General features: G+C 47.1%; 1 protein-coding gene across 1 annotated transcript in view; it reads right to left on the bottom strand.

Annotated features, from left to right (window-relative positions):
• Positions 1-7,574: 7,574 nt before the first annotated feature.
• Positions 7,575-23,255, bottom strand: part of c6.2 (complement component 6, duplicate 2) — a gene marked incomplete at both ends in the record, with an annotated part of 37,109 nt that continues 21,428 nt past the window's right edge. The window contains 11 exons of the mRNA XM_084441958.1: positions 7,575-7,744; positions 7,843-8,081; positions 8,529-8,616; positions 9,046-9,246; positions 9,379-9,511; positions 16,224-16,293; positions 18,924-19,092; positions 19,308-19,533; positions 19,702-19,868; positions 20,138-20,260; positions 20,911-21,151. Coding sequence (XP_084298084.1) covers positions 7,575-7,744; positions 7,843-8,081; positions 8,529-8,616; positions 9,046-9,246; positions 9,379-9,511; positions 16,224-16,293; positions 18,924-19,092; positions 19,308-19,533; positions 19,702-19,868; positions 20,138-20,260; positions 20,911-21,151 — 1,827 coding nt within the window. The remainder of the gene's footprint in view (positions 7,745-7,842; positions 8,082-8,528; positions 8,617-9,045; positions 9,247-9,378; positions 9,512-16,223; positions 16,294-18,923; positions 19,093-19,307; positions 19,534-19,701; positions 19,869-20,137; positions 20,261-20,910; positions 21,152-23,255) is intronic.

Raw genomic sequence — 23,255 nt, 5'->3', positions numbered from 1 at the left:
CTGGGAGCCCCGCATTGGCCATTTTAAATGGCTGCCTCCCATCATACCCATGATACACAGTCATTTTGAGTGTATCTTTTAGTGAAGTATTCTTTCAGCCACAATGAGCTGCCTCACATTGCGTTTAAGGATGCATTTTGTGCACAGTTTCTGTACCCTGTGACAAATAAACTACTGTACTTGAACTTGTCTTGCACACAGCGACATTGCAGTGATTCTGATAGCTGCAATCATTTAAAAGTCAAGTCAAGTGAGGATTTTTATTATCCCCATAATGGAGTTCAGACTATCCAAGTGAATGACTCTATAGAATCGCCAGCCCCTTTAGCCCTATTTGTTTGGCAGTATCTGAACTGATGTAGATTTTGGGGATAAGCCTTGTCATTGGTTAACCTACTGCCCAGTCAGTGGAGGCAAAATCAGTTTTATGCCCAATCCGAAACAACTACTACCCATCAACCACCAACGTCCAGCCAGACCTCTCTGGTGCTGGCACCGTGTGAACGGAGAGGAGAGATATGTGTGGTCAGGAGAGACCAGCCAGACCTCTCCGGTGCTGGCACCGCGTGAACGCAGAGGAGAGATATGTGTGGTCAGGAGAGACCAGCCAGACCTCTCTGTGGCTGGCACCGCGTGAACGCAGAGGAAAGATATGTGTGGTCAGGAGAGACCAGCCAGACCTCTCCGGTGCTGGCACTGCGTGAACGCAGAGAAGAGATATGTGTGGTCAGGAGAGACCAGCCAGACCTCTCCGGTGCTGGCACCGCGTGAACGTAGAGAAGAGATATGTGTGGTCAGGAGAGACCAGCCAGACCTCTCCGGTGCTGGCACCGCGTGAACGCAGAGGAGAGATATTTGTGGTCAGGAGAGACCAGCCAGACCTCTCCGGTGCTGGCACCACGTGAATGCAGAGGAGAGATATTTGTGGTCAGGAGAGACCAGCCAGACCTCTCCGGTGCTGGCACCGCGTGAACGCAGAGGAGAGATATTTGTGGTCAGGAGAGACCAGCCAGACCTCTCCGGTGCTGGCACCGCGTGAACAGAGAGGAGAGATATGTGTGGTCAGGAGAGACCAGGTAGGACCTGGCAGAGGTGAATGACCTGTAGCCAAACCTCCTCTCAGCGATCTGAACAGGCTGACTGACACATTCTGGACATTGCGTCCTTTAAAATTCTGTCCAAATCTGAGCAATTTTACAGAAATATATTTTCAGTCAGCACTGGCAGACTTAAGCGAATCTTTCCCATGCAGGTAGGACCATCCTTATCCAGAGCCCTGATTATTAAGGTTCAGTATTAACACATCTGTTACTATGTGCATCAAGCCTCTCTGCTTATAAACTGAGATTTCTCTGTTGTATCAGACTTATATAGGCCTACCAGTGTGGTCTAATGCAGGCCTACCAGTGTGGTCTAATGCAGGCCTACCAGTGTGGTCTAATGCGGACCTACCAGTGTGGTCTAATGTAGGCCTACCAGTGTGGTCTAATGTGGGCCTACCAGTGTTTTATTTGACGTATTGTAGGGCTCTAACTGTAGCGGTAGGCCTACATGAGTGAATGTGAAGTCAACTGGATCAGAACCACCACAGAGAACCATCACATGAGAGACTTTCAAGCTTCCAAGGTTTTGTAAAACATTTTAGTGCAAGAACTAATAGTGCTCCATTTGTGGCCAGGCAGCAAAACAGCCGCCCTCAGAACTCAGTGAAAGTGGTCTTTCCTTCCTGAGAGGAGAGGGTAATGAACTGTAATGATCCACTGGTCAAACATCCACTAGCTCTGCTCAGAGCATGCCGTGTCCTCGTCAATAAACATTTTCAAACCTCTTTAAGTTCTATTTCACAGGACATGAAGGTCTCTTGCTTGTCCTCTTTGTCCCTTATAAACAGCTGTTTCCTGTAGAAGATCCAGTAGATACTGTAGCCTCCAGTACAAACAGGACAACATGCAAACTGTACAACATCTGCTCCACATCATTATTTCCTATAGTCCCTTTTCCTTCTATCTCAGGCGATAATCCCACCTCCCAGAACATGTCATTAAGGGTGATTTACCTGTAATTAAGGGTGATTTACCTGTAATAACGGGCATGTTCCCACCATCTCCCAGCCCCACTCTCCTGATGTGAGGTATAGTAAACCACCATCTCCCAGCCCTACTGTCCTGGTGGGAGGTACAGTAAACCACCATCTCCCAGCCCTACTGTCCTGGTGGGAGGTACAGTAAACCACCATCTCCCAGCCCTACTGTCCTGGTGGGAGGTACAGTAAACCACCATCTCCCAGCCCTACTGTCCTGGTGGGAGGTACAGTAAACCACCATCTCCCAGCCCTACTCTCCTGGTGGGAAGTATACTGTAACACCAGCCCCCCCACCCCCAATTATGGACTAGTACTTGGGATGGTAATGAAAGAATCGTATTTGAAACGTTTCTCAATGTGTTGCAGTGTGGGATCCCAGAGAACCTGATAGTGAGTTGTAGGGTTTGGGTTGTGTGGGATCCCAGAGAACCTGATAGAACCTGATAGAACCTGATAATGATGGTGATGATCATATATCATGATGATGATAATGAGGATGTTATGTCAATATCACCGTTCATCTGCAGAGTGAGAATGGCCTTCTGGGACTGGTAAGGTGTCGTGCTGATGTTGCAATCAAAGGTTGGGTTATGTGTGTGTATGAGAAAAGCTGTGTGTGTATGAATGCTAATATTTTCATATTCGGGGAATCACACTCTTTGTGCGTTGTTGCTCTAGGGTTCTTTTCCCACAGAGAGGGAAATGGACCCAGACCTCATCAACGCAGGGGCTGTGATCCTAACCCTAGTACTAACCCTAACCCTAACCCTAGTACTGATGGTCTCCCTCCTATCCATGATACCCCATCTGATCTCTATGTGTGTGTGTGTGTGTGTGTGTGTGTGTGTGTGTGTCTGTCTGTGTGTGTGTGTGTGTGTGTGTGTGTGTGTGTGTGTGTGTGTGTGTGTGTGTTTGTACTGTACTGCAGGTAAAGAGACAGTCACTGCTCTTCCTGGTGCCGTGTTCTTCTCCAGTGATGAGTGGTTTGCTATGATCAGAGGGTGAGAGCCCCAACCAGCCAATGATCAGAGGGTGAGAGCCCCAACCAGCCAATGATCAGAGGGTGAGAGGCCCAACCAGCCAATGATCAGAGGGTGAGAGCCCCAACCAGCCAATGATCAGAGGGTGAGAGGCCCAACCAGCCAATGATCAGAGGGTGAGAGGCCCAACCAGCCAATGATCAGAGGGTGAGAGCCCCAACCAGCCAATGATCAGAGGTTGAGAGCCCCAACCAGCCAATGATCAGAGGGGGAGAGCCCCAACCAGCCAATGATCAGAGGGTGAGAGCCCCAGCCAGCCAATGATCAGAGGGTGAGAGCCCCAACCAGCCAATGACAGCTCTCCCATTATGTTTCCCTTGGCACTCCTCCCTGTCTGGAGATTCTTTCACCATCTCTCTCTCTCTTTCTCTCTCTCTCTCTTTTAAAAACATCTCTCTCTCTCCAGTGGTCACATGGACCTGACCATGTTGGGAGCTATGCAGGTGTCTACTGTAAGTATAGAGACCTGGCCAACTGGATGATACCGGTAGGATCTCTTTTAAATCCTGACATCTAAGAATTAAATCAATGAATCATATCATGCTGGCAGATGTACAGTTTGTTCAGTACTGTAGTGATGTGGTCACTCTCTCTCCTCCAGGGCAAGATGGTGAAGGGTACGGGCGGTGCTCTGGACCTGGTGGCTAGTTCTGGGACCAGAGTGGTCGTGACTAAGTAGCATTCTGCTAAGGTTCTGTCCATCTGACCGATGGAGGCTTTATCACCACACTCTGCCGGTAAATGATTTGATGTGCCTGGTGTGAAACAGTCAACCATTTCTCCTCCATTCCAGGGATGATGTGCCTGGTGTGAAACAGTCAACCATTTCTCCTCCATTCCAGGGATGATGTGCCTGGTGTGAAACAGTCAACCATTTCTCCTCCATTCCAGGGATGATGTGCCTGGTGTGAAACAGTCAACCATTTCTCCTCCATTCCAGAGAGGAAAACACTCAATCCTGGAGCACTGCACTCTGACCTGACCCGGAAACAGTGGACAGGATCATTACTGAACAGGATCATTACTGGACAGGATCATTACTGGACAGGATCATTACTGAACAAGTAAGAGAGAGAAAAGGATGTTGACATTTTCCTGTTCAACGATTAGACGTTCCACTCAAGCGACCCAGGGCCGTGATTCACGTGCTGGTCTGGAAGGGACTGACCCCTGAGGTCAGGAAGAGACTGACCCCTGAGGTCAGGAAGGAAGGGACTGACCCCTGAGGTCTGGAAGAGACTGACCCCTGAGGTCTGGAAGAGACTGACCCCTGAGGTCTGAAAGAGACTGACCCCTGAGGTCTGGAAGAGACTGACCCCTGGTGCACCAGCGCAGACTTCCTGTGAGTTCCTTTCACCTGAGAGAGTTGATGAGTCATCCAGTGCTCATATAATATGGAATGACAGGAACGATGACCAAACCGCGCAGCATAACCTTTTACACTATAACTTTTGTAATAACTAATTACTGTAACTAACTGTAAATAACTGTTTTTTTTACTCCTTGTGCTTTTTCAGGTGTCACCAAGCTTGAAACCAATGCAACACATATGATCAGGTTGAAGCACATCACCTAAGCCTGCAATTTCACTGTCCAACTCAATTCTGGAGAGGAAAACAAGGAATCTTCTATTTGTAATCTTCTAATTGTTTTTTGTGGATACTGTCTACAAAACACTATGCACAACTGTATGGGGATGGGTGAATGGGGAATATGAGCCAATGCCTTCAAAAAGGAGATCCGTGGCTTCAGCAAGGTTAGACTGAAAAAGTCATTTGTTCATCAGTCAACCTTACAATTAAATCAAAACAATAACATCATCTGTGCCCTCGTCTTTCACCTTTCTCATGTATGGATGAATGTTAGAATGTATGTATGTATGTATGTATGTATGTATGTATGTATGTATGTATGTATGTATGTATGTATGTATGTATGTATGTATGTATGTAGGTGTGTGTGTGTGTGTGTGTGTGTGTGTATGGATGTAGTACTTTGTTTTGTTTTGTTTGTCAAATGTGTGTACTATGTTACGTGTTGCATATGTGAGCTGTGTCGCAAGACCAATTTCAGCATTGCTGACAATAAATTTATATCGTCTCGTATATTTGAACATTGTTTAATTGCACTGCCTGTATCATGGACACAGACATAGTCATCCATGATCAGATGGGAGAAGTAGATGAGGATGATACTGATAGACTGCTAGGCGACGGATAGTATAGTAAATCACCAGTGTGGGAACATTGTGTCTATCAAATGTCTATCTGAGTACCTAGGACTGGAATGAGGAACTGGAGTGAGAACTGATCAGCACTGATAAGATACTGTAAGGACAAGTGAAGAATTCCAATGCACCTGAACCCACACATGTTAAACGTGGCAAATAAACGATTATATTCTAACAAGATAGAAGCAGATCAGTCAGAGTGATACACCCGGGAAAGTCTCATTGCGCAACTCCCTCCAAACACGCAGACCTGTCCCGGATCATCATGGCAAAATAAACTAAAACATTTCAGAATTCTTGTAGGAAAAACCCACCAGGTTGTTGGGGATCGCTGCACTCCAAAAATGATCAAAGTGAAAGAATCAAAGTGAAAGAATCAAAGTGAAAGAATCATGTGAAAGAATCAAAGTGAAAGAATCAAAGTGAAAGAATCATGTGAAAGAATCAAAGTGAAAGAATCAAAGTGAAAGAATCAAAGTGACATCAGCATCAGAATGTTCATCAGAATGTTCACTTGAGACCACAACACTGGCAGAACTCACTGGACCTGAACACATGCCCTGAACACATGCCCGTGGCAAACATGGTGGAGCTGGGCCCCCGAGGGGCACAGACCTCCCATTCATGAATCCAGACCGGGAGGGGGTAGACAGTGACTGTAATAATCCAGTGGGGACAGCGTGTGCTTCTGTGAGGGGATTCCTGGACCCGGGGTCACAGTGTTGAGCCCGTTCTGCTGGGTAGAAGAGCCAGGCCTCTCAGAGCGGAGCCAGAGCAGAGCTTTCTCTGAGCTGCACATCAGGAAGATCAACTACAGGGGGCATGTTTTCTATGTGTAAAGGAAATATGAAATGCCTTCTGATTATAAACATGAAGGTATGTATTATAAAGAAAGACAATCACACACTGTTGTTCAAGTGATGTCTTATAGAGCCTAATATTGAGAGTATTAGGGTCAGGGTTAACTCTAACCCTCACTCCAGGAGTTGGTGGTGTTGCCGTGACAATGACAGGGTGAATTGGGGGTCGGAGGTGCAGGTCAGTTTAGTCAGCATCCAGGCCTGTCACTATGCTTGCAACCTTCCAACTGTACTCCTTATCCACTGGCCCCTACTGTAATGTAAAGAGGGGTCGTCCCCTTAATAACACTTCTATACAGACACAGAAAATCGAATGTGATGTAAATAAGGAGTGTTTATGTCTCCTGCTCAGCATGTTATTACTGAGGTCTGGAGGTCCATTCTACTCAATGTTAGTGGAGAAGAGCGAAGCGTTTTGACAATGCAACTGAAAACAGTCATTAACAAAAGAGATTTTAAAGAGATCAAAGGCTGTTCTTTTTCATATATTTGCATCGTGATTTCTACATTAGCCTGTACTGCATTCAGAAATGTTTTTGAGACACACAAAGACAAAAAGCCATTGTCAGAAATACACAACAATATACAAATTAAAAGACAGATACAGAAAATGTTACTATGCAATAAAACTAGACAACACCTGTTTTCCTTGAATGTCCCTTCATCACAGCACAGCCATTGTAATGAGTCATTTGTTCCCAGCTTCCATTATCAGGTCAGTGTGTCTGACCTCTGACCTCCCCCTGGGACGTCAACATCATCAGTCAAGTGCTATTTCTATTAAGAGATCAAAAGTGCTCTTTTTCTTATTCTTATTCTTATTCTTATTCTTATTTCTTATTCGTTCTGTATATTCAGAAATGTTTTGGAGACATACAAAGACAAAAAGACCATTTTCAAAAATACACAACAAAATAACAAGCACAAATTTGCAATAGCTGCGACCACGTTGTTAAAAGCTCCAGTATAGAGAAGCTACAAGCATTTTCAATCTGGCTGAATCTTCTCTCTTGTCTAATTAGTGGATTGTTAACAGCTGTGGTGCTTCTGTACAATTTCTCTCACCCACACACCGCCCAGTGGACAACAGTAGCGTTGCATGTTTACATTTTGTGAACCGACCGACAGAGAGCTGGTGGCCACAGCGAATACAAGCGCTGAGAAGATAAATGCAACATTGCAACAACAACAGAACACCTGCTTTCTTTGAGCGTCCCTTAATCACAGCGCAGTGAGTCTAGCATGTAGCGATATGCGTGCAGAACAGGGTCTGTCAGGGAAACAGACTGACAGGAAGCAGGAAGACGCCCAGACAGGAAGCAGGAAGACGCCCACCAGGGAGGAACAGACTCTGCTCTGCTTCATTCAGAACACAGGCCTTCATTGAGAATCTCAATGGTCTGTTCACACCTGAGGGCGGCCGTGGTGCACAGGTTCATGCTGCGCTTCAAGCTCCGCACCCTCACACAGAACATGTGTCCTCCATCTTTGGGACAGTGCCGGGGCACTTTGCACACACACTTGTGAGACGCTGAGGAGAGATGAGAGACAAAGAGCTCCAGTTAAATGAAATTAAATGAAAGGATTTGAGGTGGAGACACAGCTAGTAGCTTCCAGCACAGTACATACCACAGGTCTCCCATTCATAGCAGGTATCAGCATCACAGGCCTCCTGCACCGAGCTCTTGGCCGACATGTTGGCCCTGAACATGGCCCAGTCCCAGCTGGCCGAGTCGCTGTCACACGGGCCCACGTTCACGAAGACGAGCCGGTCACCGTGGCAAAGCCCCGTGTGGAGGGCACAGTAGGACATCATGACGGCGGTGTTGACCTCCCTGTTGAAGACGCAGAACTCCTCTTCGTATGGTCTGCAATGATGTCAAGTAAGTAAGTAAGTAAGTAAGTAAAACTTTATTTGTATAGCGCTCTTCACAGCACGGATGCACAGAGTGCTGCACAGGGGTTAAAAAGGCAGATTAAAAACAATATAAGAAAGAAAAGTACAAGTGCAATGACATACAAAGTGCAATGCAGTAAGATATTAATACACAGGTAAAGAGAACCACAACAACATAGAAACGACAGACAATACCAAACTCAGCAATCAGAGCTACTAGCAGCCAAAAGCCTGTCTGAACAGATGCGTTTTCAACAGTTTTTTTTAAAAGTATTTTCTGAGGCAGAGGCTCTCAAGTCCTGGGGGAGTGTGTTCCAGAGCCTTGGGGCCACCACCCCAAAAGCCCGGTCCCCCTTGTGTAAACACACACAGACACACACACACACACACACAAACACACACACACACACACACTTACAGACACGTGTCCCGGGGGAGGCAGACACACTTGGAGCCCTCCATCCGCTCTCCTCTTCCACACCGCTGGGCAGGAACAAATGGTTTCACTGCACAAACACACCAAACAAGGACAGAAAAAACACGTCGTCTGCTATAGTCTAGTACTGCATCTCATTTCATCAAATCCCCCCCAAAAAGGTACTGCAGTGAAACAACAATAGACCCAGACTCTTAAGCTTTTTAAATCCCCCCTAAAAACTTCCTTTCTCCCTGGCGTTTAACCAGTCTGTGCTCAAGCCTGGTTCATGTTCAATGTGTATAATATGTACAATATATATCAATATGTACAGCACTTTGGTCGACTGCTGTCGTTTTAAACATGCTTTATAAATACATTTTGATTTGTTTTGATTTGAACAATTCACCAAAGTTAAGAGCAGATGTGAGGAGGAGAGGAGAGGAGATGTGAGGAGGATGAGGAGGATGAGGATGTGAGGAGGATGAGGATGAGGATGTGAGGAGAGTCCTGTACCCACCGTTGCACTGCAGGTCAGAGGGCAGGGGGGGCTCCCAGGAGAACACCTGCAGCCTCTGGGAACACGTGAAGAGGCCGGGGGCTGAGGGTCTGAGGCCCTGGCCTCCACAGTTGAACCCCACCGTCTCGCCCTCCCGGTACTCCGCCCTGGGGGGGAACAGGGTCATCCCCATGGGAACCACAGGAGGGTCGCACTTCTTCCCTAAAATGGAGGACAACACTCAACAACCAGTCTGCATTGATATGAAGATACAGACGGACAGACAGACACAGACGCACACACACACACACGGACAGGCATATAGACCAGTTGGGCAGACCCCAGGAGACTCACAGAGACATTGTCCTTTGGGTGGACTCCAGGTCCCATCAGGCTGACAGAGGATGAGCATGTAGCCATCTGGTTCATAACCTGTGAAGCACAGGAACTCCTCTTCCTCACCATAGCTGTAGTAGCGCCTGTCTTTCTGCAGAGGGGAGAGGGAGGAAGAGGAGGTGATGGAAGCAGTTTGAGAGAGGAGTGGACGAGGAGGTGATGGAAGCAGGGTGAGAGAGGAGAAATGGAGATTCAGTTACAACAGCCAGCGCACGGTCTTGGTCAGAGTTGTTAATGTAGTACTCTCAGAAAGTTATACGCTTTTGATATTTTTATATTATTTTATTCAAACTAATAATTTAATTCTACATAAACGGTAAGACATTTAGTTGATATAAGGTATGGAGAGGGGAGCCAATGACGTTAGGTTTAGCAGGTCAGATGGTTTAGTGCCCGGTTTCCTCTAGAGGGCGCACGCGCGTTTCCTTTAGAGCAGATTTGGGAAGAAAGAAGCTGGTCCCGTCTCTTCATCCTCTGTCTTTTCTTTAATATTTTCCAGGTTAGTAAAACGTGACAAGCACTTAAAACCAACTTCCAAGGTTATTATATGAATGTAGAATACATTTGAGGGATGTGATATGTTGTTGTGAATGTTGTGAAGTGTTATTTTGAAGAGAATTGTGCCTCGTGGCCGTCCTGTATTTTCGTTGCTAGCTAGCCAGCTACAAAACGGCACCCCAACAACTGGTGAAAGTGAGAGTGGTTTTCCTGATTACACTTGACCGATCTTTTGTACTATTAGTGTGTGAGTTTATTGAGTGATGAAAGTCTCATTTTGAGACTACAGTTCAAAGTGTATTATATTGATAGCTCCCAGTGTTATGTGCTGATAATTTGGAAAAGCCAATTTAGAATATTTTGAGTGAGTAACTCAGCTACAGTAGAGAAGTACTGTATTATTGATTGATATCAGAATAGGTAGGCCTTGACTACTGTATTTGTGTTTATTGAGCATGTGAAGAGTATTGAAGTATGAGTATGTGAAGAGTATTGAAGTATGAGTATGTGAAGACGATGTGTGAATGTATTATTTTCATCTAAATGTTTATTTGTTTGAGACTACATGGAATGTGGATCCTAGAACCAGCATGAATGTTGAGAATTTAGTATTGAGATTGATGGACAATAACCACTAGCACTAGGGACATTTTTGAATAGGGATGATTTGTATTGAATAATTGTGTAAATAAATACGAGAGCAGATTTGGGAAGAAAGAAGCTGGTCCCGTCTCTTCATCCTCTGTCTTTTCTTTAATATTTTCCAGTGGGATTGAAGAGCACGGGCACACTAATATTGTTACCACCGTACTATCGCCTCGTGCGGGTAACAAAATTTGGGGGCTCGTCCGGGATCCGTCCTCGTCACAAGCATCAGAGCGACGGGTCCAGTGATTCCAGAACCACGTGACAAGGTGGGGAAGCGTACTGCAGACCAGGAGTCAGCCAGTGAGCGTCCGTCGAGGGAAATCTAGGACAAGAGTCTTCGCCTCGCTACGGAGCTGCACAGCCGATCCGGGGGTCAAAGTACATCCGTCATCAGGAGCCGCAGGTTCATCAGACTAACAAACACACTACAAGGACTACAGCTACACACACACACACACCATGTCTACGACACGCAAAGAGCTGGTGTGGAACATTAAAAGGAACTTGTTCAGAATCTCGAACATTAACATCTACAACGTTGCAAGGGACCTGGCAACCGACAGTGAAGACCAAGCCAAGCTGAGCCCAAGCGATGAGGAAGGCTGCACAGACTTTGTGGTTGCCTACATGCAGTCTGAGAAATTGCTCAAAAGTGAAGATGAAGGTATGGCTCAGTTGTTGATGTTGAATGATGTGGTGAATAGAGTGATTGTTTCTGTTGATTTGTCACCTAATGGGACATGTGATGATGTTGTACATGTTAGTCCTACTAGTCCATCCACGGTGGGCCCAGAGCATGTAACCCAATCACACTCTGAACAAAACACAATCACACAACCACATCCCCACTCCCAGCCACATGTCCACACAACTTCACAGTCAGTGGAGGAGCTGAGAAGAATGTATGTACAGCTGGGTGAGCAACTGAGACTGTGTGAAGCCACTACGGCCCTGCCAGCCACTTTAAACAGCCAGCAAGGTGAGTCGCTGTCGCCCACAATGCCGACCCCAAGGATACCAGAGAGAGTGGTTCCGCTAAAGGACCTCCACTATCTTCCCCGGAGGGAATTTAAAGTACATGGGGGCCAAATCGGGGACCAGAGTTCTGAAATAGGCTATAACAGCATCAGTAAGCAAATGGATGAGGGAGTCAGAGAGGGCTTTGGAGAGGCAGAAGTGGTCCGGGGTGTGTTAAGAGTGATCAAACCAGGAACCTTTAGGGACATGCTCGTAAATAAAGACGAAATGACAGTCTCTGAACTTAAGGGCTTCCTCCGATCTCACCTTGGTGAAAAAGCAAGCACAGAGATGTTTCAGGAGTTGATGTGTGCTAGACAGCTCGAACAAGAGTCACCCCAGCAGTTCCTGTACCGCATGATTGGCCTCAAACAGAAACTCCTTTTCCAGTCAAAGCAGGTTAATACTGACATCTCCTATGATCCTAAGACCATTCAAGAGGTTTTTCTCCACAGTATCTATCAGGGCCTGGGGCCAAAGCACACTGATATCCGACAGAGACTGAGACCTCTCCTCTGGGACGGTCAGCTCACTGATGAGGAAATCGTTGGCCAGGTAATGAAGATGATTAATGAGGAGAATGAGCACCAGCGCAGAATCGGCCAGCCCCCTCGTCAGTCAAAGGTAACACACGCACATGCCGCAAAGGTGGACACAGGTGACTGGCCAACCAATGACAAACAAAAGGGTGGAGCCACAGACAGTAATAACATGACCATCCAACAGCTCAGTACTCAGGTTGAGACCCTGACACGTATGATGACCACACTGCTGGAGCAACAGATGGGAAACGGCCAGGCGGCGTATCAACAGACCTCCCCAGCTCAAGTGTCGCCACACCCCCAGCCCTACCACACTTCTCAGCCACCTCCTAACCGATATCCCCAACCCCCACTGAGACAAGAGAGACAGCCCTGCCACTCTCCTCAGCCACCTTCCAACCAATATCCTCAAACCCCACAGAGTCAAGAGCGAGGACGAACATCTCGTTGCCCAAAATGCACTGAACAGAACCGACAGGAGTGTAACCACTGCTTCGTATGTGGAGAGACAGGACATCGGGCAGTAGGGTGCTTGAAACGGACCAAGTTTCAGGGAAACGGGAGCTGGTCTCAGCCGAGGGACAGCCAGAGACCGGGATACACCCTCAGTCCCAATCACTAAACCCCATCCCCATGCAACAACCCCAACAGCATAAGCCGAACCAACAACCATCACACAGGCCTGCCTGCCGGAGTGTCACAGGAAGCAAAGTTCCCCTAGTCGGAAAGAGAAGCTACCTCAAATGTCTGATTGGTGGATATCCAACTACAGTCCTGTTTGACACCGGCTCACAGGTGAGCATAATAGACAGAGAATGGGCCAATACTCATATCCCCAGCTATCCATTGAGGCCGTTACAGGAGCTCCTTGAAGAAAATGTAGGCCTAGAAGTTGTCGGTATGGGTGGCCATGCTATCCCTTATGATGGATGGGTTGAGCTCACTGTCAACCTCACAGGTAATGACGACCCCAACCTCGCCATACAAACCCCCTTCTTAGTCAGTCGACTGTCTCTGTCCCAGCCGATAGTCGGAGCTAATGTACTTGAGGAGATCATCCATAGGCGAGAATCCTCCGGTGATGCTGTGAGCACAGTAATCAGTCTCCTACGAAGTGCCTTCGGAATGGAAGAAGAGCAAGTGGTGGCCATGGTCAACTTCATTCAAGTACCCCAAAAGACTGACTGCCGTCCAGCCACAGTGAGAGTGGGAAGGAACAATGTTGTCATCCCGCCTAGGAAAGCAGTGCATGTGTGGTGCAGAGTACCCCCGAATTTCGACACCTCTGACCCCCGTGTCTTGTATGAACCAACGGAAGAGAACCCTGTTACAGACCAGCTGAGCATAGGAGAAGGCCTCCTGGAAGTCAAGAACACTCGACGGCCTTACGTCAAAGTGCCCATCTCCAACCACTCTGAACATGGGATCATTCTACCAAAGAGGACTCCCTTGGGCACCATCCAATGTGTCGCCAAGATCCTTGAAACAGACGCGGCAGAACCTCAACAGATTGGAGTCACAGTGAAAACAACCACAACAGCAGAGGTCAACAAAATCGCCTCCTCCAATGGTTCTCCCACTGATTCCTGGCTACCGCCTGTTGACATCAGCCACCTCAGTCCAGAACAACAACAGATGGTGAGAGAGGTCCTGCAGGAAGAGTCTGGGGCGTTCGCTCGTGACAGTGGTGACATTGGCTGTATCCCCTCCTTACAGATGGAGATCAGGCTCAAGGATGACACCCCAGTACAAAAAGCCTATGCATCTATCCCCAAACCATTATACAAGGAGGTCAAAGAATACATTCAGGATTTGCTGGTGAAGGGATGGATCATCAAGTCGCGATCGCCTTACGCCGCCCCGGTCATATGTGTGAGGAAGAAAGACGGTTCATTACGCCTGTGTGTCGACTATAGACTCTTAAATAGCAAGACAGTGCCAGACCGACACCCCCTCCCCCGGATCCAGGATCTCACCGACTCACTGGGAGGTTACAGCTGGTTTTCGATCCTGGACCAGGGGAAGGCCTATCACCAAGGCTTCATCGCCGAAGGATCCAGACATCTGACAGCATTCACAACGCCTTGGGGACTCTACGAGTGGGTTAGGATGCCCTTTGGGTTGTCAAATGCACCCGCTGCATTCCAGAGGAGCATGGAGGAGATGCTCGACACGCTCCGAGACGAATGTTGCATCCCTTACTTGGATGATGTTTTGTGTTTCTCCAAGTCCTTCGAAGAACATGTACAGGTGCTGCGCAGAGTCCTACAAGCCCTACAACACCACGGCGTGAAACTGAAGCCGGAGAAGTGCGAGCTATTCCGCAAAGAGGTCCGCTATGTTGGCCGGCTGGTGTCTGCGGACGGAGTGAGGGTGGACCCCAAAGACATCGAGGCAGTGCAGATCCTGAAAAACAAAAGACCACAGACAGTGGGTGAGGTCAGGCAGTTGCTGGGTTTCCTGAGCTATTACCGTACATATGTGCAAGACTTCTCCCGGATAGCAAAACCCCTGTACGACCTACTCAAGACTAAGACCAACACCAGCACACCCCCACCCAAACCACTGCGGGGAAAGTCAAACAGTCCCCAGCAGCCATCCCGTACACCTGTAGAATGGCGTGAGGAACACCAGCAGATTTTGGAAGGACTGATCGACAGACTGACCAAACCTCCAGTGCTGGCGTATCCAGATTTCAATTGCCCCTTCACACTCCACACTGACGCTTCTCAAAAAGGCCTGGGAGCAGTTCTATATCAGAAACAGGATGGGAAGATGAGAGTGATTGGCTATGGGTCACGCACCTTAACACCGGCGGAGGAGAACTACCATCTGCACAGTGGAAAGCTGGAGTTCTTAGCGTTAAAGTGGGCAGTATGTGACAAGTTCCGGGATTATCTGTTTTATGCCCCTCATTTTACCATCGTCACAGACAATAATCCCCTGACGTACATCCTAAGTACAGCCAAACTCAACGCGGTGGGCCATCGCTGGGTGGGTCAACTTGCTGATTTCAATTTCAACATCATCTATCGGCCTGGAAAAGCTCACATCGATGCCGACACCCTGTCCCGTTATCCCCTGGACATCAACACCCTCCTGGCGGAGTGTTCAGAGGAGTTGTCAGATGATGCAGTGTGTGCGATCTGGGAAGGAAGTCGAAGAGCCCAACAGAAGGATGCTGCCTGGGTGGCGGCTCTCAACTTAGCATCACAAGTTCAACCCCCTGTGGAGCCTCTGCAAACCATCAGCCATGATCAACTAGTCAGAGCACAAAGGGCAGACCCTGCAATCGGGAAGGTGATCACTTCAAAAGAAAACAACACACCACCAGATGAAGTCGACGCAAGCACGAAAAGACTTCTGCGGGAATGGAGCAAATTGCACATCGAGGATGGCCTGCTCTACAGGAAGACGATTGGTCGAAGACAACTGGTCCTGCCCTCCACCTACAAACAGCTGGCACTCACCCATCTACATAACAACATGGGCCACGTAGGTGTTGAGAAAGTCCTGAGTCTAGCCAGGGAAAGGTTCTATTGGCCCTTTATGAAGAAAGATATCGAAGAATATGTCACAAGAAAGTGCCCGTGTATCAAGCAGAAGAAGCCGACCACCCCTGAAAGAGCACCTATGAGCAGCATAACATCAAACTCTCCCCTCGAACTCGTCTGCATTGATTTCCTCCATCTAGAAACCAGTCGGGGTGGATATGAATACATCTTGGTCGTGATCGACCACTTCACTCGATTCGCGCAGGCGTACCCTACCAGGAACAAAGCTGGCAAGACGGCGGCTGACCGACTGTTCAATGACTTCATCCCCAGATTCGGATACCCTGACAAACTCCACCATGACCAGGGCCGGGAGTTTGAAAACGAACTGTTCCGAACCCTCAGACAGTTGTCCAGCGTCGGCCACTCAAGAACTTCACCCTATCACCCCCAGGGAAACCCCGCCGAGAGACTGAACCGGACCCTGTTGCAAATGCTTCGTACACTGGGTGAGAAGGAGAAGGAGAATTGGAAAGACCATCTTCACCACGTGATTCACGCGTACAACTGCACAAAGCATGAATCTACAGGCTTCTCTCCTTACTTCTTGTTGTATGGCCGTCATCCACGCCTGCCTGTCGACCTTCTCTTCGGCCTTATCACAGATGAAGATGCTGAAACTCCAAGAGGATATGCAGAGAAATGGGCCGGGAAGATGACAGAAGCATATCGGATAGCAAATGAGAACAGTCAACAGTCCAGCTCAAAAGGAAAGAAATACTACGACAGAAGGAGCAAAGGTGTGACTCTTCAGGAAGGAGACCGGGTCCTGGTACGGAACCTCAGCGAAAGAGGTGGCCCCGGAAAACTCAGAAACTACTGGGAGAAAAACATCTATATCGTGAGAGAGCAAGTAGGAGACAATCCAGTCTACAAGGTAACTTCAGAGAGAGGAGGCACTACTCGCACCTTGCACCGAAACATGCTGTTACAAGTGAACGACTTACCTGTTGAGCGACCCGAAAACACAGTCACCACCACCAACAAACCTAAGCCCAAAGAGAGAACTGGGAGGTCCCCATCAACTGAGACCACAGGACAGACACAGAGGCCAGATACCAGTGACTCTGAAGAAGAGGATGGGATGCCTGGATATTGGCTACGGATACCTGTGAGAGATCAAAGGAGTGCAAACCGACCAGCTCAGTTACCAAACAGACCTGAACCGAATAGAACCTACACGAGGGAGGAAACCACTGTTGAACCTGAAAGAGAGGAAATGGAAAATGGAACAGATGAGGACCAGGAAAATCACATTGATTCTGGACAAGAACTAGACTCATCTCAACTGAACGGTGACACCCCAGAAACACCCCAGGTAACTCACCAGGAGAAAGAGGTCCAACCATCCCCCTCTGATGACCAGGTCCCCCTGAGACGGTCTACCAGAGAAAGGCAACCTCGCCACGTGTTCACATACCCCTCCCTTGGTCAACCTACCTACCATCTAAATCCTATGGTGAATGCAGTCGGAGCCCAGCACACCCCATGGACTTACCTGACTAACCCATATCACTACATCCAACCCTTCCAACCCCCATATGTCAATCCCTACTCATACCCACCTGCCACATACCCCATCCATTGTTTCTGAACCACTAAAGAATATACACAGTTTACATTACCAGGTTGGTAACAAGTTAATGTTCAATTATTAGTGTCAAGTGTCAGGAGCCACTTTAGTTTGTGGGGGAGTGTGTAGTACTCTCAGAAAGTTATACGCTTTTGATATTTTTATATTATTTTATTCAAACTAATAATTTAATTCTACATAAACGGTAAGACATTTAGTTGATATAAGGTATGGAGAGGGGAGCCAATGACGTTAGGTTTAGCAGGTCAGATGGTTTAGTGCCCGGTTTCCTCTAGAGGGCGCACGCGCGTTTCCTTTAGAGCAGATTTGGGAAGAAAGAAGCTGGTCCCGTCTCTTCATCCTCTGTCTTTTCTTTAATATTTTCCAGGTTAGTAAAACGTGACAAGCACTTAAAACCAACTTCCAAGGTTATTATATGAATGTAGAATACATTTGAGGGATGTGATATGTTGTTGTGAATGTTGTGAAGTGTTATTTTGAAGAGAATTGTGCCTCGTGGCCGTCCTGTATTTTCGTTGCTAGCTAGCCAGCTACAAAACGGCACCCCAACAACTGGTGAAAGTGAGAGTGGTTTTCCTGATTACACTTGACCGATCTTTTGTACTATTAGTGTGTGAGTTTATTGAGTGATGAAAGTCTCATTTTGAGACTACAGTTCAAAGTGTATTATATTGATAGCTCCCAGTGTTATGTGCTGATAATTTGGAAAAGCCAATTTAGAATATTTTGAGTGAGTAACTCAGCTACAGTAGAGAAGTACTGTATTATTGATTGATATCAGAATAGGTAGGCCTTGACTACTGTATTTGTGTTTATTGAGCATGTGAAGAGTATTGAAGTATGAGTATGTGAAGAGTATTGAAGTATGAGTATGTGAAGACGATGTGTGAATGTATTATTTTCATCTAAATGTTTATTTGTTTGAGACTACATGGAATGTGGATCCTAGAACCAGCATGAATGTTGAGAATTTAGTATTGAGATTGATGGACAATAACCACTAGCACTAGGGACATTTTTGAATAGGGATGATTTGTATTGAATAATTGTGTAAATAAATACGAGAGCAGATTTGGGAAGAAAGAAGCTGGTCCCGTCTCTTCATCCTCTGTCTTTTCTTTAATATTTTCCAGTGGGATTGAAGAGCACGGGCACACTAATATTGTTACCACCGTACTATCGCCTCGTGCGGGTAACATTAACTTGGTTTAACTTATGTAGCTGGTGGAGAGGTAGCTTAGTTAGTTTTCATTTCCATAGAGATAACTGGTAGCTTAATTAGTTTCTATTTACATAGACATAGCTGGTATCTTAATTAGTTTCTATTTACATAGAGATAACTGGTAGCTTCAGTTTGTTTGCATTGAGATAGCTGGTAGTAAACTTCCATTTACTCTGAGGAAACCGTTAGCAGGACGCTCGGGTCTTGGACAGGCCTCGGTGCCAGGTGGCAGTCCTTCCTTCCGCCCCTCTGTGTTAAAGTCATCGTCACTGATACAGACAGCTTGTCTGTGGAGGGAAAGCAAAGGTAAAAAAAAACTAGCTACATTATGACGGCGCTACAAACTCCTCATGTTATGATCCTAATCCACTCACTTGTGCATTAGCGTTCCGCTCATGCTACATGCTACATGCTAAAGCGCCTCTCACCCAGGGAAGATGGAGACAAAGCAGCCCTCCTCCTGTGTGGTCGCTCCCGGGCAGGTTTGCCCCCCGTGCAGGGGGGCCGGGTTGTTGCACTCTCTGGTCCGGTGTCTCTTCATGAAGGGACCACAGCCACTCCAGGACCCCCAGCAGCTCCATGAACCGTCCACCACCTCTAAAGAAGCCCCACACCAACCCGCGCGGGGGGGTCACATTCACCACAGACTTGCGTGGAACAATCACGGCTCAAAACCACATTGAGGCTTAGTCTGGTCATGTATTCAAAAGAGTTACAGACCTGAAAGTTCTTAAAAGAAGGCAGAGATGGTATTCTGTTGTATTCTATTCTCTAGATGTGTATTACTGCATCACCAAGTGAAAGAGCTGCACCTGATTTGTAGTCGGGGGCTCGTATCTCACAGTTGGGCCCATAGGTGCCGGTCTGGCAGACACACTGGCACTCCGTGCCTGAGAGGATGGTGCGCGCGTTATTGGGGCACGGGGCACACCTACATGAGTCAAACTCCTGCAGGTACTCCATCAGAGCCCTGCGGAGGTGCCTCCTCTTGGTCACGGCACAGGGGATCCCCTGAACTAGGCTGATGATGGGTAACAGCTGGAAACACAAAGGGTTCAGACAGGAAATGGTATTGTGTCTTTCCTACTCCCGGTAGGGAAACAGGAGACATGCAAACAGGAGATCCGATTCACCGACAGGCTGAGTGAATTCAGGCAGCTCTGATCATCTGTTCTGTGTTCTCCTATCCCAGGAGGGCCTCCTGACCTGGAAGTCCACCACAGCGGGGTTGTCTATGAGGGAGGCCGCCCAGTTCTTATAGCTGGAGCTGTCTGGGGCTGCTCCTGTCCTCTGCCAGACCAGGGCCGCAGCCTCACCGGATCTCCCACCGCGCACCATGGAGAAGGACCTCTCTGAGGCCTGCACCAACGAGCCTGGGGGACAGGGACGGTTCAACGTTCATCTGGACCAAATGTGACTAGTCATGGCTCTGTCATGCTAGATACTTGCCTTGATTTATCATATATTTTAAAGGTCTACACTTCCGTGTGCACGTGTGTGTGCACGTGCGGGCGTACGTGTGTGTGTGTGATTTTTCAAGGGCAAGTGTGATTGGATGTGTTGTTGAGGGAACTAGCAGCCTCATGGATGAGAAGACTGCAGCCTGCGGTGTGTTCAAAGGAATGTCTGAAGGAAAAAGTACCTGAATACTTTATACTCATTTTATTATTTGAGCATTTTGTATATTTTTCCTCTTCCCTGTAGACCACGACATCAAGATAAGTCTCGTGATGGAGACACTTCATGGTCTCCTTAGTTGTGGAACCTGTGGAATCACACCTGTATTACTCAAGATGAAAGGAACCAGGCCACAGTGAAATACATTATTCAAATATTTGATTAGCTATGTTTGATACATCTCATAGTTTTGCACATTTGGGACTATCCAATTGGTCTCATTGTACGGGTTAATATTAACAAATACGCCCTCAGTATTTGACGGTATTTGTACATTTTCATTTTACAACGGACCCCAACCCTGGTAGAACCCCAGCCTCAGTTTAGAACAGAACCCAACCCTGGTAGAACCCCAGCCTCAGTTTAGAACAGAACCCAACCCTGGTAGAACCCCAGCCTCAGTTTATAACGGACCCCAACCCTGGTAGAACCCCAGTCTCAGTTTAGAACCCCAGCCCTGGTAGAACCTCAGCCTCAGTTTAAAATAGAACCCAGCCCTGGTAGAACCCCAGCCTCAGTTTAGAATAGAACCCAGCCCTGGTAGAACCCCAGCCTCAGTTTAGAACAGAACCCAACCCTGGTAGAACCCCAGCCCTGGTGGAACCCCAGCGTCGTGAGACCCTCCTGATCTAGCGAGCTCACTCTCAGTTGAGTTGAGGCTAGTACAACCCTGTTACAGAGAGAACTACCAACGCAGATGACATGCCTACTTCTGACCACTAGGGTGTGCTCTCGCACCAGAGTTCTTGATCTCCTGCCGGCTGTACTGGTAGAGCAGGTCATAGTGGCCTCCCAGGGTCCCAGAGCCATAGTAGTGCGTCCCAAACAGCTGGAAGGCCTCCCTGTAGAGGGCGTAGCTGTAGACCAGGGGCAGACTGTGGAGGAACTGTAGGAAGGGCTGAGACAGGAAGAGGTCCGACTCCTTCGTCTGGAACCTGGAGACGGGCAGCACCTGGTGGATGCGGAAGAACTGGGAGTCCTACAGGAGGTGGGGATGAGGCACGGATGGCGTTTTTTCCTCATGGTTTCATTTCTGAATTGTTTTTTAAGAACATTACTGTATATTCATGAATAGAATGTGGATGGAGGTTGTGTTTTTGTGCATGCTGTATGTTGTGCATGTAGATGTGCGTTTGTGTGTGAGTGTGTGCGTGCGCGCGCGCCTGTGTGTAGGTGTGTCTATACATGCATGGAGGTTGTGTTTTTGTGCATGCTGCATGTTGTGTCTGTGTGTGTGTGTGTGTGTGTGTGTGTGTGTGTGTGTGTGTGTGTGTGCATTGGGGCCCTGCAATGTATCTTGAAAAGTTATTTAATTTAATGTGGCCCTACATAAAGAATTGAAATGTGTGTGTGTGCTGAAGATATGAGCAGCTTGCCGTTTTTGATGAAGCCTCTGCAACTCTTCTATAGATGTTTGAGGAGGACGATGACGTTTTGGTGGAATAAAAGGCGAGGAAGTCCCAGCCTGATCCCGTTCTACCATCTCCCTGGATATCAGCACGATACGGAGGCACATCTATGGTCTCACTGTGAACTGGTGGACGCTCCTTTTTAAAGTCTTCAGGGATGGCCACCTAGGAGTGAGATGGATCAAATCAGGACTAATTATGAATATACATATGTACAAAAGTCTTAGGTCAGCCACAAAAACTATGTTTAAAGATTTATCTGGGCAGTAGTGTGTATTTAAGTCAAAAGAAGAATTAAAGCAAATCATGTGAGAAGCTTGGAAGAACTGGAAGAACCAAAGAACGACTTCAAATAATTACTCAGCAGTGTATCAGTATATGTCTTTCTAAGGCAGGCCACACAGAATATTGACTTCTTTAAAAGAAAATATATATTACTTATTAACTGTATTAATGGTTATTTATGTTTATTCTGATGTTATACCTAATGTTATAGCTGTAAACATAATGTTCTTGGGTAGCGGACACTTTAGCGCAGTATTGTAGTGGCTATGAAAAGTATTCACCCACTTGGACTTTTTCACTTTTCATTGATTGTGTTACAACATGGAATCAAAATCACTTATTTTGCGATGTTTTTGTTTTTGTTACTGATTAACAAAAAAAGGTTACTATATTATATGAAATAAATAAAACATGCATATGTATTCACCCCCTTTGCTATGACACACCTAAATAAGCTCTTGCACAGTTTTCATCTGAAGTCTCATTGTTAGTTGAATGGAGGCCACCATGATTTCAGAATAAACACACAGTGGATGTGCATTCCCTAGTTAAGACTACACCATTAAGACTAAGGAACATTCCAGACAGATCCGGGACAAGGTTCTTGAAAAGAACCAATCAGGAGAAGGATATAAGAACATTTCCAAGGTTTTGAATATTACCTGGAGCACTGTTTTATTTTTAAACGAGAGAATATGGTTGAACTGTGAATGTGCCAAGAACAGCCCGTCCTCAAAAACCTCAACACTAAGCACTATTGCATGAGCTTCACACTGCACATCAACCTCAGAACACCATCCCTACTGTGACGACTGGTAGCATCATTTTATTGGGGTGCTTCTCTGCAGCAGAGACTGGAAAACTCACTAAGATAAGAGGGCAGAATGAACAGAGCAAAGCCTAGAGAGACGCTGAAGGAAAAGCTGTTTCAGTCTGAAGAGACCCGGGACGTGGGAGAACCTTCATCTTCCAGCAGGACAACAACTCAAAACATACAACCAAAGCCAGCGGCTTAAAAACAAAAAGGTCAATATCTTGGAATGGCCCAGTCAAAGCCCAGACCTCAATTCAATTGTGAATCTGTGGCAAGGCTTCACCAACGGCACCAATCCAACTGGTTGGATCTTGAGCAATGGGACTATCCACCTGGATGGATCTTGAACATGGGACTATCCACCTGGATGGATCCTGAGCAATGGGACTGACTATCCACCTGGATAGATCTTGAACAATGGGACTATCCACCTGGATGGATCTTGAGCAATGGGACTATCCACCTGGATGGATCTTGAGAAATGGGACTATCCACCTGGATGGATCTTGAGCAATGGGACTATCCACCTGGATGGATCTTGAGCAATGGGACTATCCACCTGGATGGATCTTGAG

The sequence above is a fragment of the Borostomias antarcticus genome (genome assembly GCF_949987555.1).
Source record: "Borostomias antarcticus genome assembly, chromosome: 8".
NCBI lineage: Eukaryota > Metazoa > Chordata > Actinopteri > Stomiiformes > Stomiidae > Borostomias > Borostomias antarcticus.
Note: the sequence above shows the minus strand (reverse complement) of the source record. Positions and strands in the feature narration are given on the sequence as shown.